Source organism: Phoca vitulina, unplaced genomic scaffold, assembly GCF_004348235.1.
Source record: "Phoca vitulina isolate PV1807 unplaced genomic scaffold, GSC_HSeal_1.0 scaffold16, whole genome shotgun sequence".
Taxonomy (NCBI): domain Eukaryota; kingdom Metazoa; phylum Chordata; class Mammalia; order Carnivora; family Phocidae; genus Phoca; species Phoca vitulina.
The window spans coordinates 13,313,581-13,331,104 of record NW_022589719.1 but is presented as its reverse complement, the minus strand read 5'-3'; the positions used below and the strand labels follow the sequence as shown (position 1 = coordinate 13,331,104).

Genomic DNA, 17,524 nt, shown 5'->3' with positions numbered 1-17,524 from the left:
TAGTACCGCCAGTGGTCTGATGAAGGTCTGAGATTACTCTGGACTGGAGTTGCCACGGAAGGCTTAATGGATGAAGAGGGCCCTGAGAGAAGAGAAAGAGGACTTTTCTTCACTCACTCACCTATTGGTCTAACAAAATAGCATCTATGTGCCAGTCACCGTTCTAGGGGCATTAGCAAATAAAACAAAGTCCTGAATGTGACTGCTGAATAAAGACCATAAAAGAATGAGCTGAGACAAACAGTTCAAAGCGTGGGAAGATCTGGACTCGGTGTAACGCCCAGCGCCTCAGTTTAATGCCCAGCGCCGATACCAGGAACTGTGGGCAAGCCCCGCGGAAAGCGAAAGTGTTGTCACCCACCCCCTCACCCCGACCCCTAGCAAGAGGTCCCTAGAAGGTGGAGATCGAGCCACGCAATCCCCCGAGAGCGCTCGAGAAGCACGCCGAGGGTGGCCGCCAATCGGGGAAGAGGAATCTGTCATCTAGGAGCGCCCATGCGGGAAGGCAGCCGGCGAGGGCCGGGCATCGGCATAGATGCAGAGACTTCATCCTCGAGCCGGTCACCTCTGGATCCATGGACACCGACCTCAACACCCAACCCAAGCCATCCCGTGTTGGGTACCTGCGCCCCGAGCCCAGCGGATCCCAGCCAGCAGACAAGCTGAAGCACGTGAGGAACCGAATCACTCCAGCAGCCAGGAGGAAGCGGCGGGCTGCCCCTAGCGGATGCCTGACCGCGCGCTCTCAGAGTTGGCCTCGCTCCGCGACGCTCGTCCCGCTCAGGCCCTAGAAAGGGCGTGCGCGCAAGCGCACTAACGGCACGGCGTGACGTGCGTGCGGGGACCTTCCTCAACCAGGTCGCCATGTGATGACGTCAGAGGCCCGGGAGGCGGAGCTGCAGCCTCATTCCTCAGCGCGGCTTTGGAATTCACCCTCTGCTTAGGACAGCTGTGGTGCCGGGTGCGATTTGCCTCACATCACTCAAAATACCCTGGCTTCGAAGGGCAAAATAAGCGTACAGGTGTCCGCACCCCCAGCTCCTACCACTGTGCTGGGGCAAGCCTGGGTTCCCAGATGGGTCCGGGGCAGCACACGGTAAGTGGTCCAGGGTTGTGTGTTAGCCTAGTTTTACTAGACGACCGACTCCAGGGATCTGTGCGTTATTTTACCGATTCTTTTATTAAAACAACTTCCCACTTTAATGTGACAAAATGAGTAAACTCTACCAGCAGACCTGTTTGATTCATCTCACTTGACCCTCCACACCTGCAGAAATGCTCCTGTAGACCTGTCGAGAATTCAGTGTGGTTTCTACCCACCAGTGTGGGTATTTTGTAAGCTCCCTTTAGGCCTTATCTGGCCATCAAATGACGGCGTTCTTCTGAAAACCAGCTCTGGGGCTCTGCTCTTGCTAAATTACTTCACCTCCTTTCTTCCTCACCCCCCACCAGCTCCCAGGCGAAACTCGCCCAAGCACAAGAACCACATATATATTCTTACACATTCTTGTCTTTGAGCCAGATCGTCGACCTTCAAGTAAACAAATCCCAACTGCTTGCTTGACATTTTTCGGATACCTCAAATTCAAATGTCTGAAGCCGAACTTATCTTCCTCACTGAAACTCCTTCCCCAAATCAAGACACTTCCAATTCTAATGTAATCATCACCAGCACCCATTTAGTCCAATATCCATCATTTTCTAATTCACTCAACAAAAATGTCAATATACCAGACACAAGGGATCAAGTGACCAAAATGTTCCTGTCACTCATGAAATTTGCATAATTCTAAGTTTTAAGTGCTGTTAAGAAAAAAGTATCCAGTAAGTAAACAGTGACAAAGGATTATGTTTTAGTGGTGGCCATAGAAGGCCTCTGAGGTAATGACACTGGAGCCTGGAGCAAACACCTGAATTTAGGAAGAATGAGCATTAAGAACATTTGAGTGAAAAGCCTTCCCACGCTGAAGATGTAACACGTAGATTTCTAGATGGGAAAAATCTTGGCAAGGTGGCAAAGCAGCCAATGTAGCCAGATTACAATGAGCAAGAACAAAATAGTAGGAAATTAGGCCAAATGATGAACGCAAACAGACCAAACTTTAAAATTCTAGGTATGATGGGAAAGCCAGGAGTTTGGGAACTGGGAAGTGACAAAATCCGACCTCCCTCAGAAAAGGCTCATTCTTGGCTGCTGTCCAAAAATCACTGCAGGACAAGAGCAGCAGCCAGCCACTGTGAGCTAGTGGTCGTGGTGGTTAGAAGTGCTACAGGACTCGGGATACACTGCCAAGGTAGAACCAGGTTGCTTAAGGACTAGATACAGGGTATCAAAGAAAAACAAATGATAGCCAAAGTATTTATCCTAAGCAAATGCAGGTTAATTGAGAGATTAATTTGGAATACTCAAGACATTCAAATTGAGATACTGACTAGGACTGGAGTTTTGGGGAGTTTGGGACCTAGGAGTATTTCGGAGTGACAGAAATAGTAGTGATTGTATTCAAAGTCCTGGGATTAGATGAGATCACCTAGGAAAGATTGTAGCTAGAGATCAACGTCTCACAACTGAAGCCTAGATTACCCAGTAAATGATACTGATTACTGAGCGGCCAGTGAGACAGGAAACATTTAGAATCCATTCACTACCGTCCTCCACTTTATGTTGTAATCATTTCTCACATGGGCTACTCCAAAAGACATGTCTTGCCCCATACATTTTGTTCTCAACACTGCATTTTGTATTCTTTAAATGGCAAATTTTATTAGGTGACCATCCTTTAACCCACCCCTGGCCCCATACACACAGTTTAGAAACCCTTTATAGTTTCCAACTGTTAAGAGACAAAACTTAACATGGAACATAACTATAAAGCCATCTATAGTACCCTTTACCTATTTCTTCAGCCACTAACTACTAAAAGCCATAACTCCTCCCACTTGAGCAGATAGCCTTCTCAGTCACTGGAGATTGTACCTTTGGATGTGCTCTTCTCTCCACTTCTCTGCCTAATTACTCCTAATCCGTCAAGTCTTAGTTGAATTATCCCTTTCATCAAAGTCTTTCCTGATCATTTTGACTAGGTCATAATCTATCTGAGTCATGGCCTTTATACCTGTCATCAACCATGTTGCTCCATCATGGCACTTGCTACATTTTTGTGTCACCATGTCATTATCTTTGACGAGACTGTTCAGTGAAAGCGGGAACCACAGTGATTTTGTCACGACTGAATGCTTAGTGCTTGCCATGATGCTTGGCAAAGGACACCCAAATGTGCCAAATGAAGCCTTAGTTCAGTGGCTTAATAGAGAGTCTCCCGAATATAAACACAGTAAAGAAAACTAGTATTTACAAATAAAAATACAACACTAAAAATTGCCTTGTACTAGATCAGGTGGTCTTGCATTGCCTGCACTCAGTGAGCCAGTCTTCTGCATGAGACTGGATTAGGCCTCCCAACAGCTGTTAAATTAAGGTATTAAGATCCTGACTGAAAGAAGGTGGCAGTCTAGTTACCTTAGAAGACAAGGCTACCAGATAGATTTAAGCTTCTTCCTTCTCTCCTCTCACAAGTAGCACTTCAGAGCTTTACTGGATAAAATACACAACTAATGCAGACTTCACTCAAGGACAGTAAGGAATCAGATTTTAATATTTAATCTAATGTAATTTAAGACATTCACTAGTCTTTTCCAGTATTTTTATAGACCTCAGAATGGGAAAAGGTATAGAGATAAGCCTTAACAATTTACATTCATTTTCCTGATGGTTTCCCTCCCCGCTGACTCTAGAGAAGGAATAAACAACTCAAGGGCAATACTGATTCTTTGAATATAATTTATAGTCAGTAAAACTTAAAAGTGCTTAGTAAGAACTCAAGTAGGACGAGAGTTCAGGAACTTAAAGATGAAATGAAGAAGGGTTTGAACTCAGTGCTTACCTGTATCTCATTCCCCTAATTAGATGTATTACTGGAAATATAATGAATGGTACAAATTTCCTAAGACACTTAGGAGGCTTACTACTGAACTGCCTTCTACATTTTATGAACTGGTTGTCAACAGAGCACTTCAGTTACTGAGGCTTCTGAGAATAAACACAAATTCTCATGCCTCCTATAAGTGGAAAAGTCTCCCACATAACAGAGATGCATATATAGGAGACAAAAGAACTGCAGAAGCTAACTGATTAAAAATGTTTAAAGGATTTTTAATATCAAGATACACTGATTGCAAAACCTCTTCCATATTCTTTAGGGATATTAGGATCTAGAAATAAAACTGCTCTAATCAAGGTCATCAATGACATTCTACCTTAAAGCTTTAAAACAGAAGTCTCATTATCCACATGAGATGACTGATATTGTGCATTTAACAAGTACCTTATATGTGGAGTCTTACTATACCAAGAAGCTACAGTGACACATGTGACAGTCATTTCCTTGCAACTCTGCTAAAATAAGCATTTGACCAAACAAAAGGCCCTCTGCAGGTAGCACAAGTATTCACAGATTATACAGGACACTTAGTACCAAGACTCAGATCTTAACAGAACTTCTTTTTAAAAAGAAGTTCTCTGCCTCATAACGAGGCACTCTTTAAAAAATATAGTCTGAATTGAGACATAAAAGCTTAACATTTAGACTGTGATGACAGAATGCCAAAAAAAAAAAAATTATAATATTTCCAAGAGAACAAACGATTCTTTTAAAAACATACATAGAAATAATAAAACTAACACCTTTACACATCTACAACATCTACACTAATGCATAGAAGTTTGAAACCTAGAAAGCATTTCTCCCCCATCTCATCTCTGAACTGATTCATAGAGATGACTGTATAAAGAACTTATTTACTTCAATTTTAAATGTCATGAAATTATTTTCTACACAGCAAATTTAGTTTTATATATAGAAGGATTGTAAGCATACACATCTAGGGATTACCCAGTAAACCACGAATATTTTATCTATTTCCCATAAAATACAGCTAACATATGGTTGTGGTACATCCCAGGCAGATGTCATTTAAGCACACAACGGGAGGTGCTAGCAAAAGAAATACTCATTTGCAAAAGTAAACAGATAACCCTTCCAATATGATGTACCACAACCACACATGAGAAAAGTCAAGAACTTCTTTTATTTTAAAATAAACATTGAAGATACCCCCCCTTCCCCACCACCCTACAAAAAACTTTTGAATGTGGAATGTTCAACAGCCTATCCATTTTAGTAGGTTACAAAACCAGCAAAAACTCCAGTTGTCTAATAATGAATGTTTGAGAATAGTTTTGTGTCTTGTTTTTTGTTTTTCTTTAGTAGCTGAGCACCTACTGGAAAAATTCCTTAGCTAAAGGCTAATAAAACAAAATTCAGTTTCTGCACAGAAAATACCATTCACTTAGTATTAGTAGCCTTTGCTGAATAGATGGGATTAATTCTCCATGAAGTCAAAGTGGGATATGACAAGCAGCATTAAGTTCATAGGCACACAGAACAAGTGCTCAAACTGCTAGCACAAATTCCAACAGTACATAAATTACTAAACTGTCATCTCCATCAAACTTGTGACTCTCCCTATGCATCTAAGTGAAGGAATCACCACTTTGAATATAAACGCCTCCATGAGAAAAAGATAATTCAGTTAGGGTTAGACAAAAGATAAACGCAACTACTACAGAAATAGCTGCTGGAGATAACCATAAAATTTGAAACACTAACAATGCATGGGGTGAACCACATAAGCTCCTAGCTGTTGAACACCAGTGTTTCAAGATACAACTTTTATAAACATGTTTTATTTGTTTTGCTTATACCATCAGAACTGAAACTACTGTCTGTCATTTCCCTAAAATAGGGAAATCAATCTAAAACACATACTGGTGCTTTGCAAAAGATAGCAATTTAAAAGGGTGGTAGCAGCAGGCATTTTATATTTTTCTTTTAAAAACCTTCAGGCTGCAGGAAAAACATGTGTCCAAGAGTGTTATGATTATCCATTAGATATTTTCATCAGTACCTGTACCAATTTAGGTGACAATACAGCAAGATCCGAGGATTAGTGACAGACAATGTACATTATAAGGAATGATATATAGTACCAATCCTTACAAAAGTCATTGTCGAAGAAACTGTTAAGTGTTCAAAAAGGTATCTAAATACTTCACATTAAGTACAGAAGCGGCCATCCAGATTACATCCCATATTTGTTGCATATTTTTCCAAAAAGTGCCAATCAAAGCCTAATTTTGCATTTTGGCTTTGTCTTATACAGTATCAGCTATTAAAAAGCAATTTACATGTGTTTTTAACCACAGTCGTTTGGCCAGAGGATGAATAGTGCTGTGTCAAAGCTGGTAGCCAGCCTTTTATATTAAGGGCCCATGCATAATTTGGTATGCATCTAACGTTCAGTGCTCCAATTTAACCGGAAAAGCTGTGAAATGCAGTTGTTCTGCCAAACCACACTCCACTCCTTCTCAAAAGGAAAATATTTTAGTTTTGTCAATTACCATTGAATAACTCTAGGGCTGATTTGTAGATTTTATCCAATGTCAAAAGTCAATCTTGCTTTTTCCAAGCCACTTCAAATAACTACGGAGAGATCACCCTGTAAAGTGTATTATGTTTTACTCCTAAGCAAGGGTGAGGAATCTGAGTATCATGTGCAAGGCTCAAGATGACGCTTAGGACAGAACATGCAGAATAAAAATAGTTTCCTTCCATATCCAGGTAATATAAAGCTGACAATTGTAGTCCTGTCTTTATGGGATGAAAACAGTCCCTTTACAATAAGTTTCCTGAAAGGGAGAACAAATAGATAATAACTCTTCTGGTAACATATTATGGTACACTGGCCAGTGTGTTTTGGCGTTTAAACATAATCCTGTGAATCAGATTAATTCACTTGCTGAGTGTTCATTTGCGGCATCCCTCTGTTGGGTCTTGGGGGCCCTCCACGACCTAGAAGACAAAAATGGCATTTGGTTTTTCTTTCAAATATTATTTGCTTTGCCTTCAAGCAGATTTTCATCTGAAGTCAAGAAGCATGTGGGCAGCTTGTCACATTATTAGGTTTAAGAGGTCAATTCTTCAGTGTTCACCTGTCCTGGAAGTTGTCATGCGCAAATTTGCTCATGTTCTCTAGCTAAAAGAAGAGTAGAGCTAATGGAGTATTCCACCAGTACTCATTCATTCATTCATTCAACAAGTATTTATTGAGTGCCTACTATGTGCCAGGCACTGTCATCAGGCGTTGGAAATAGATACAGCAGTGAAGACAGACAAAGTACCTGCTCTCATGGAGCTTACATTCTAGTGTACACTCTAGCTTACATTTCAGTAGTAAGTAACATCATACTATCAAAATTAATAAAAGCACCAGAATGAAAAACAGACCTTGTTACCTAAACTGTTAAAAAGAAACTACATAACATTCAAAATTGTATAATGACTTGTAACAGATAAAATAACTTTTTACATGCTGTTAAAACAGATTTTTAGCTACCAGTCAACTCAACTTCCATAGAATATGCTACAAGGTGAGAAAGAACATAACCCACATTCACATGCAAATATCCTTTGATACTTCATGTCAGTTAATTCCCAAGTGATCCATTAATTTAAAAATAAAATGCACCTTTTTGCTGGCCAGTTTCTACTAGCATTGAAATCAAAGTACTTTATAATTCCTCCTTAATATACATTTTATACATGTTATGGCCAATATCTAGAGGAAACCTATTCAATTTAACTTCCCTTAAATCAGAGAACCATTTAGAATTTCAGATCATATGAAATGCTACCGCTCTAATTGTTACACAGGTGGGCTTCCTGCCCAAATAGGAAGCAGTTTTCCTATGGTAATAGACGAAAGCAAAACTCTTTAAACATGTAATTTTTAAATATAGTTCAATAAGTTAGTTAGGATTTTGGGTGTTTTATTTAAAAGTCAGAAATAATTTGACACTTATATCACTATTAGTGATCCAAAGGCATTGAAATTTCAATTAGTTCTATCACTTCTAAATGGTTCTCTAAATGTAACTATGGCTTATCTGGCCATTAAAGGATTTCTGACCCTAAAATATAATATGCATGTTCAAAAATGAAAGAGGAATAATAAATTTATATAAATGTTCAATCTCATTCCAAAAATGTCTTACAAAAATGTTTCAGTAAGTACTTCCTAAAAACATTTAGCAGGTTTTAGGACCTGAAAAATAATTTGCAGTTGGAAAAACACTTTTTCTGAGGAGGAGAAATGTTCTAGTTTTCAAGACAATTTATATAATAACAGGGAAAGTCATTCAAAAAATTAAATTTGGGTTCAAGAGAAGTTTTAGAAACAGAGCATTTCATTTAATCCCTAGCAACAAGTCTGGTAATGATAAATGTATTCCTAACATGTAACCTACATGCAGACTATGGAACAGCTCTTCCAAGGCCAGAACAGAAGCTCCACTTAGGAGCTAGGATCACCACCACAAAATATTACCTCGTGGGGCTCCCCGTGGTCCACTCTGCCCAGAGCCTCGCTTGAAATTCTGCTGATATCCATCCTAAAAGACAAGCTAGTTAGTACTGAAGAAAATGTAATCTTTTTAATGCTTACTCATCATCTATCTATTCTTACCGACACTTACAGAACACAAAATTCTTCCTTATTCTTTTACACATTTCATCATAGCTAGAAGTTATTCTGTAATTACACTTGTTATTCTCAAGAATATTCAATGAGATGTCTCTGCTCTTAAAAATCATTTTTTTCTCCTACACAAACTTATTTTTATTCACGTATAATTAACACAGTATTATATTAGTTTCAGGTGTACAACAGAATGACTCAACAATTCTATACATTTCTTAGTGCTCAAAGTAAGTCTACTCTTAATCTCCTTTATCTATTTCACCCATCCCCCTATCCACCTCCCCTCTCTGGCAACTACCAAGTTTATTCTCCATTTAAAAGTGTTTTTTTAAAACTAATGATGTAATGTATGGGGATTAACATAACAATAAAAAAATTTTTTTAAAAAAGTGTTTGTCAGTCTCTGTTTTGTTTCTTAAATTTTACATATGAGTGAAATCGTATGGTATCTGTCTTTCTCTGACTTATTTCTCTTAGCATCACACTCTCTAGATCCATCCATGTTCCTGCAAATGGCAAGATTTCTTTTTTGTGTGTGTGTGTGGCTGAGTAATATTCCATTATATATACCACATCTTCTTTATCCATTCATCTAGTGAGGGACACTGGGGTTGCTTCCATCCACATCTTAGCTATTATAAATAATGCTGCGATAAACACAGGGGTGCATCTATCTTTTTGAATTAGTGTTTTCCTTTTATTTGGGTAGATACCCAGTAGTGGAATTACTGGGTCATATGGTAATTCTATTTTTAATTTTTTGAGGAACCTCCACACTGTTTTTCACAGTGTGAAATTAGCTGCACCAATTTGCAATCCCACCAACAGTGCATGAAATCATTGTTTTTAAGACTCTATTAAATGAGCACCTATGCTGAGTACTTCTTAAGAAAAGCAAAAGTCATCATTTTCCATAATGAAGTATCTTGTACAAAGGTACAAAATTAGCCCCAAATTAACTTAATTACTGAAGTCCAAAAAACCACATCAGTCCATTTCATTGGTGTATTTAGGTCAGGTTTATATTTTAAAGCAACTTCTACCTACCCGCTGATAGCCAGAGTAGTCCCGGGGAGCACTGAACTGAGACTGTGTATAACCACTGTTTGGAGTGTTAGAGAATGAAGGGCGGTAACCATCATATCCTCCTAAAATTTAGGACAAGAAAATAATTTTCTTATCTACACAAGGAATTTTTATTTCTTACTACTGACCAAAGGAAGAACTGAAAAATTGTAAGCCACGCTAGTTCTTTAAACTAATTTCTAGTTTCCTATCCTGATCCAATCTGTTCCTAAATTTCTGAGTATTAACTTCCTTGGAAGAGGACATTTTTACCCATTCATGCACACACACCCCCACACAAAAAAAATCCCCATGAAGTCTGATAAGGTATGGAAAGCAATTATCACCTAGAGGACACAGAAGACATGGATTTGACACCTAAAAAAATTCATTCCTAATTTTATCAATTTAAATGCCTATAACAGGACCACCTGGGTGGCTCAGTCGGTTAAGCGCCTGCCTTCGGCTGAGGTCATAATCTTGGGGTCCTGGAATGGAGGCCCACATCGGGCTCCCTACTCAGCAGGGAGTCTGCTTTTCCCTCTCCCTGTGCCCCTCTCCCGGCTTGTGCTCCCTCACACTCTCTCAAATAAGTAAAAATCTTTTAAAAAAATAATTGCCTATAACATACTAAGAATGTTTAAGTCGTACATAAGAGGCTAATGCAAATACATATCTTTCCAAAAACCATACAACATATTTCTATGTATTTTATAAATCAAAAAAGAACATAAACTTGCTGCTTCTTTTTTTTTGTACCTCTGAATCCATTGGCAGGGCCCCTGTATCCATTCATCAAGCCTCTAGCACCACGGGAACCACCACGAGACACACCACGACTGTTATAATAGGGCTGACTGCTACGTGGAAATCCAGTGTTCTGCTGGGGAGGCTGCTGGTGGTTACCAGTCACTTGATGGGGCTGGTCCTGGGAACCATGGTAGGTGCCAACCACTATAATAAAAAGAAAAAATTTATGCACACACACACACACCGCATACACACAGCACATTACAACCTGTTCTCTCACATTTTCTGGTTTAAGGGGTGTCTTACACTTCCTCCTCAAATTGTCTTTAAATTTTCATATTAACAATAGTGAAAACTATACATTAGTTAAGTCATTAAGTCCCTATTTTTCTCCTACCCATATATTAATAAGCTAAAGAGAATACCATTCTCCAACAATAATTCCAAACCTTTAGAAGCACACAAATGTGTGAGATCACAAAAATCTATCCTTCCAAATGAAACGAAAAAACCTGTATTATTAAACATCTTCTAAGAGGCATCTGCCTACTAGCACAAGAGACCCACAATAATTCAGAAGATCTTACATACTAAAACAATACAATTACCATTTTGTATCATTTGTTTCTTTTCACTATAAAGCTCCTTAGTGGTAAAAGCTTTCTCATCCTTTTAAATTTCCCTTGATACTTAGTGAAACATACAAAACCATACTCTCCCATAGCTAGACAACCATATGGTGGAATATTCAGTCAATTATAAAGATAAATCAGCAGAGGCCTTCAACTTATACCCCCCCCCCTTAATGCCTGATTCCATTTGAAGTACTTTTAAGTACAACCAATTTAGAAGACAGTTAAATAGCACTCACACTGGCACTCAACCTGATGAGGTGAAGAGAAGATTCTAGAAGGTTCACACTAACCTTGCACACCCCCTCCTCCTTCCATAATGGGGAGAAGTCTAGAATCTAGAAATCTTCAAAAATTAAATCCTAAGGTACCTTTCTGCTATTATCCCAATGTTTGTAATTCCCAGGAAAAATGGGATGCAAACACTACCTTTGGAAGGTATGGAAGGTAGAGACTAAAGGAAGGCCCACACCCCAGGAACAAAAACAATCAGCAACCTCTTGGCAGCCCAAATCTCCCATGTTTAGGCAGAAAGAAAAGGTGGTATGACTTGAAAAACTTCACCTGATATATTCTGTATCCTGAAGAAACCCCAAACACATTTATCAGTTCTTAGAATGCTATATGGAGTGAAAAAGCCCAAGTACGCCTAGGAGGAGAAGGGGTCATGGCTCCTTTTTGAACTATGTAATTAATGGACCAATTACACTATTCACTGTGTGATCTTTCTACAGAGTGCCTTTCACTACATTCCCCAAATTTAAAATTACAGGCAACTATCATGATTACAGGTAACATTTTCTATTTGAAGAGATTTGATTCACATGCATATAGAGAGTGGTCAAAAGTGAATTTTCAACTCAACTTTTTATCAGTAAGAATTGTATTAGTCTTGGTCAAATCTCACTGCAAGAAAACTCATAGCAGTACAATTAAAGCACTTCACTTAAAAATACCAGAAATCAGGGCACTTGGGTGGCTCAGTCGGTTAAGCGTCTGTCTGCCTTCTGCTCAGGGTTCTGGAATCGAGCCCTGCATCAGGCTTCCCTGCTCAGTGGGGAGTCTGCTTCTCCCTCTGCGCCGCCCCCCCAGGCTCATATGTTTGTTCTCTCTCTCTCTCTCTCTCACAAAAATAAATAAAAATAAAATCTTGAAAACAAAACCAGAATTCCTTTAAAAAAAAGAAACAGAATTTCTATCTAAGTGTTTGTACAGCATAAACTCTAAGTCCATAAATAATAGCCAGATTCTTGCCATATCCCTTTTGCAGGTTGTTCCTGACTAGACAGTACAATCTGCTGTGGAGCAGGTGTATTTGGGGCCTTGAGACATTGTGCTGACATGCTTATGAGTACATGACAATAATTAAAGGAGCCTGAGAGCATGAAGCCCAGTTTTACCACTCAGCAGCTGACCACAGATAGCACAATGGATAAATATCAGATTACAGCTGATTCAAACTCCCTATTAATTACTGGTGCTTAATACTACAGGAAATGTGTAAGAATTTAGTACTGAAAAATCCATGTTGATCCAAGTCTATCAAGAAACTGGACAATTAGAATATTTCATAGTTATTTAAATCAGTGTGGTAAAATTAAACTATTAACTCGTATGATTTTAGAAAGGTTTGCTAGTTTGTTATGGGATTCCAATTAAACAACCTGGGATCTAAATAACCAAAGACCTAAAGCAGGTATTTCATACCTTACAAAGTTCAGAAATCTACGATATCTCTATCTACATTATTGCAATGTGTGTGGTAACTAGCCAACTTATGAATGACCTTACTTGCCAACAGAGACTTCGTTTCAACCTAATCTACCAAATACAGCTACCATGAGGTTTTTGCATATTTTATTCTAACTAGCACACTGACAACCAAGCCAATTCCTTACTGCTTAACTTTGTATAACTGACTTACTACCTACCAGGTATCATGCTCGTTGGCTTCAATTAATTAGCAATTAAAAGTAAAGTTGATCATAATTTGAGTAACAAGTTTAGTTCCACTAAAATCACAGAATGAAACAGGGATATTATGAATGCTTACTGACCAAAAGAAAATTGGCATAAGGCCTCAAAAAAAAGTGCAGGTAATTCACATACAATAAATATGGACTCGATTTAATGAAAAATCCATAAGGTCTACTACTAAAACAAAAACTCTTGGACACTAACACTCTAAAGTCTAAACTCTCCTAACACTATCAGTAACAGCTGGAAAGCAAGCAGCCAAGGAAGGGACGCTGGTTTTCCTACCTGTTTGAAGCTGTTCTTGCTGAAGGTCTGTTTGTTCTACTTGGTGAGGCTGACTAGAAAAGCTCTGGTTATAACTGGCCTGGTACTGATTTTGCTGTTTCAAAGTTTCTGGTTCATTAACAGGAGGAACTGGGGCATTCATATTGAACACCTGTAAGTAAATAAAGTAAATGATTACTTCATCCCTTTATGCTAATAATTTCCCTACTTTTAACAAGGCAGACCTCAATGCTGGTTTTACCTCAAATGTAAATGCATTACAGAAGTCTCAAACACACACACACACACTCTCTCTCTCTTACAGAAGTCTCAAACACACACACACACACACACACACACACTCTCTCTCTCTCTCTATATATATATTTATATACACACATACACACCACATAGCACTTAAAGGAGAGCATAAGAGGGGATCAAAATCTAAAAAGACACACAAAGGGGCGCCTGGGTGGCTCAGGTGGTTAAGCGACTGCCTTCGGCTCAGGTCATGATCCTGGAGTTCCGGGATCGAGTCCCACATCGGGCTCCCTGCTCAGCGGGGAGTCTGCTTCTCCCTCTGACCCTCTTCCCTCTCGTGCTCTCTGTCTCTCATTCTCTCTCTCAAATAAATAAATAAAATCTTTAAAAAAAAAATAAAAAAATAAAAAGACACACAAAGCAGCAGCCTTAGAAATGCTACTATAAATAAGAAAGCTTTTTAAAGGATGCAAACCCCTGATACAATGTCACTTACAGAAATTAATTCTATGAACTTTAAATTTGAGTTGAATATTTTATTCATTTTTTTATTTTTATTGACATTTTAACCAAAAGTTAATATTTTAATATTTAACTCTATGAACTTTACCATGACCACCAGTTTAGCTATATCCCATTAATTACAGTATTTTCATCATTACTTTCTAGAAATTCTGCAATTTAGAGATGCTTACTGAAAAACCACAATGAACTATAATATGTGAAATTTACTATGAGAAACTTCAGTAAGGTAAGATTAAGCAAATATGGAAAAATGTAGACAATTGTTAAATCTAGATAATGATTTATATTTAGATATCGTAGTAGTCTACTTTTCTGCATGTTTACTTTTATTAATCAAACCAAAAGGATGAAACTATAAAAAAGGAAGATGTGAGCACATAACTCCTAAGACTCAAATGTTATCTCTGCGAACAGGAAAAAATTATAGAGTTTATGTTCAATTAAATATATTGCACAGTTTGGATAGATGCAAACTCAAACACAAAGCTAAATGAAGACTTTTCTGTTGACACTCTGGTATGATCATAGCACACACTAGGCATTTAATGTTAGTTCAGTTAATTTACTTACCGTTTGCATGGATTGGAATGGAGCTGCATTTACATTGATTCCACTACTATGTAATGGTTTGCTTGTCCCAGTCTGGAACACCTGAGGCTGAGAAGCAGCCGGAAGGGATGATGATGCTGTAGTCTGGTCTGTATTTAAAGAGATTGTTGCCTAAACACAAAATGAATAGATGCATTTTAGTGGTAAACTGAATTTAGCCAAGTCTACTATCCAAGACTTAGTATGTTAAGAAATTCAACTATTTCATAAAAGCAAAATACTGTATTGCATGCATTAGGTCCAAAAAGAATCACAATATTAACACAATATTTACCTCTGCCCAATTCATGAATAAGTGCCTCATCAAGTTTATGTTACCTAGTAACAGAAACTTGCCTGAATCTGGTCAATTGGTTCCTTTTGTGGTCGCTGCTCTGTAGCATGAGAAGGCTGGTACAAGGGTTGAGATGCTGTATACCCCTCACTTGTGGATGAAACCAAAGGAACCTACACAGAAGTAAAGCAATCAAAGCTGCTTTCTGTTATAAACTCTAAGACAGACAGGGCTAAGAAACAGATATACCTGCTAAAGAGACTATAAAGCCTAACAACTGCAAAAAATACATCTAATATTAAAGCTGAAAGTTAGATAAACCCAAGTCCAGTTATGAAGTCCCCCAACAAATGCTTCTAAATGGCAATATCTACACTAAATTTTAGAATTATGACATTTAAATAGGTCTTCTCAAATTCTACTCCGTTCAAAATAAAAAGGCATCTTCCTTCATTAAACTATTATAAACATGAGACTTAACAAAAAATAGTGCTTTTTAAGTTATTAAAACAAAAGTAAATGTAACATGGAAATAAAGGCTGACAGCTACCCACTCCAGACTCAGACAATGATAAAATTCATACCTGACTTTCAAAAGCCAATTAAAGAAAGAGACCCAAGAACTGATTAAAAACAAACCTACAGCAGTATTTCTGTCACTCTTACCTGTGTAGCTTCTGGTTGTACAGGAACTGGATTAGGTTGAGCAAGTCTAGATTCAGAATGAACTGTAAAATTGACCAAAAAAACCCCACTGTTATCCAGGAATCAAATTTCTTTAGAGAAAATTTCTATAGCCAAATCCTAAAAAAAACTTTTTAGTGATCATGAAAATAAACTGGAAAAGTATAGGTAGGATTTTAGCTTTCAAGTGAGCATTTTGGTTTCCTGGTAGTCATTATTAGTCAACTCTCACAATGGCTTTCATTTTGAGTTCTGCTAAGGTAAAGAAAGACGTCAGTGAAAAAGTACTAACAAAGAGGTATAGAGCAGAATAGGCAAGAATCAATGCCACAGTTATCCATGAAAAAGAGCCTTTTAATGTGGTAACTACAAAGTAGCATTACCCTTACTCAACACCTTAGATAGACAATATTCAGTCATATTTTAACATTATCAACTTTCAATATAATCTTAAGTGCTTCCACAGGAAAAAATAAGAATACACCTTTTAAAAAAACCTAGAGGCGCCTGGGTGGCTCAGTCGTTAAGCGTCTGCCTTCGGCTCAGGTCATGATCCCAGGGTCCTGGGATCGAGTCCCACATCGGGCTCCCTGCTCAGCAGGAAGCCTGCTTCTCCCTCTCCCACTCCCCCTGCTTGTGTTCCTGCTCTCGCTCTCTCTCTGTCAAATAAATAAATAAAATCTTTTAAAAAAAAAACAACAAAAAAAACCTATATTCAAATTGTCAACTCTTACCAGTCTTCTACTCCCTTCCCCAACCATGGGTTAAAGAATCAAAAATACAGGATCTGTGGTTAGTCATTTAGAAATCACCCATTTTCATCAGAGAGGCTAACGAACTCAGCATTAACTTGAGTATCTAAATGGCTTACAGGTTGTGTATCAATGCTGTACGTGTTGATTTTGGCACAACTTTCCAACTATAAAAACTGTGTTAGTCTTCCTCTGGTAGAATATGGAAAATGAACGCTAATTACTTTGATTCCTTTCCAGAAGGCCTAACCCTGATTTGTTTTTTAACTCTTGGTAGAAACGTTAGAGATATGAGCTCCCCTTTACTTTGGAGAAATCCTAACTACCTTAACAAATTAACAGTGTCATTAAACATGCTTTCTCTCAGCAACTGCTTTTATGACACTGAAGATTTATATGACATTAAATATGTTATTTTATATAGTTCCAATTTTGTGCCCTTAATGATGACATGTTCTGGGGAAAAAAACGAAGACTCAAAATTACTAATGGTCCCGGAGAAAAATTGTCCACGTAACGGAGTACAAAACACCAACAACTCTATTTAGTGCTATTTCTAATAATGGTGTAAGATTAGTAGGAGTTTGAAACTTCAACTGTCTTTTGGCCTATCTTCGCCTTTCCTCTTAAACATCCCCTTAATCACTTCACTGTTACATCTCATTTTTATTTAGGTAATAAAATGTTCACAAATTCTCCTAAAAAGCTGCAAGCATCCTTCAGAGAAAGACCCCTCTATTTTTTTTTTTTTTTAAAGATTTTATTTATTTATTTGAGAGAGAGAGAATGAGAGAGAGCACATGAGAGGGGGGAGGGTCAGAGGGAGAAGCAGACTCCCTGCCGAGCAGGGAGCCCGATGCGGGACTCGATCCAGGGACTCCAGGATCATGACCTGAGCCGAAGGCAGTCGCTTAACCGACTGAGCCACCCAGGCACCCACCCCTCTATTATTTTTATGCTTAATTTTGAAATTTAAAAAGCCAAGCAAAATTTAATTTATATAAATTATAGTAACAAGCAAAATTGGTCTGTAATGTTACAAATCAGGAAATGGTTCCCACAGGGCTGGA

The 17,524-nt window shown here is 38.3% G+C and overlaps 2 protein-coding genes across 4 annotated transcripts in view; both read right to left on the bottom strand.

Annotated features, from left to right (window-relative positions):
* The window catches only part of NAT10 (N-acetyltransferase 10), a 37,292-nt gene extending 36,448 nt beyond the window's left edge, over nucleotides 1-844 (bottom strand). For 2 of the 3 annotated variants that reach the window (XR_004300645.1, XM_032413890.1), the window contains exon 1: nucleotides 624-844. The gene's annotated coding sequence lies outside the window, so the exon portion shown is untranslated. The other variant, XM_032413891.1, reaches the window with a different exon arrangement.
* A 4,932-nt stretch (nucleotides 845-5,776) lies between these two features.
* CAPRIN1 (cell cycle associated protein 1) overlaps nucleotides 5,777-17,524 on the bottom strand; it is a 37,826-nt gene continuing 26,078 nt past the window's right edge. Inside the window, exons 12-19 of the mRNA XM_032413892.1 lie at nucleotides 15,685-15,746; nucleotides 15,081-15,191; nucleotides 14,706-14,855; nucleotides 13,368-13,518; nucleotides 10,483-10,677; nucleotides 9,706-9,806; nucleotides 8,506-8,569; nucleotides 5,777-6,971 (exon numbers count right to left, since the gene is read on the bottom strand). Of these exons, the coding sequence (XP_032269783.1) occupies nucleotides 6,907-6,971; nucleotides 8,506-8,569; nucleotides 9,706-9,806; nucleotides 10,483-10,677; nucleotides 13,368-13,518; nucleotides 14,706-14,855; nucleotides 15,081-15,191; nucleotides 15,685-15,746 (899 nt within the window). The 3' untranslated portion in view covers nucleotides 5,777-6,906. The remainder of the gene's footprint in view (nucleotides 6,972-8,505; nucleotides 8,570-9,705; nucleotides 9,807-10,482; nucleotides 10,678-13,367; nucleotides 13,519-14,705; nucleotides 14,856-15,080; nucleotides 15,192-15,684; nucleotides 15,747-17,524) is intronic.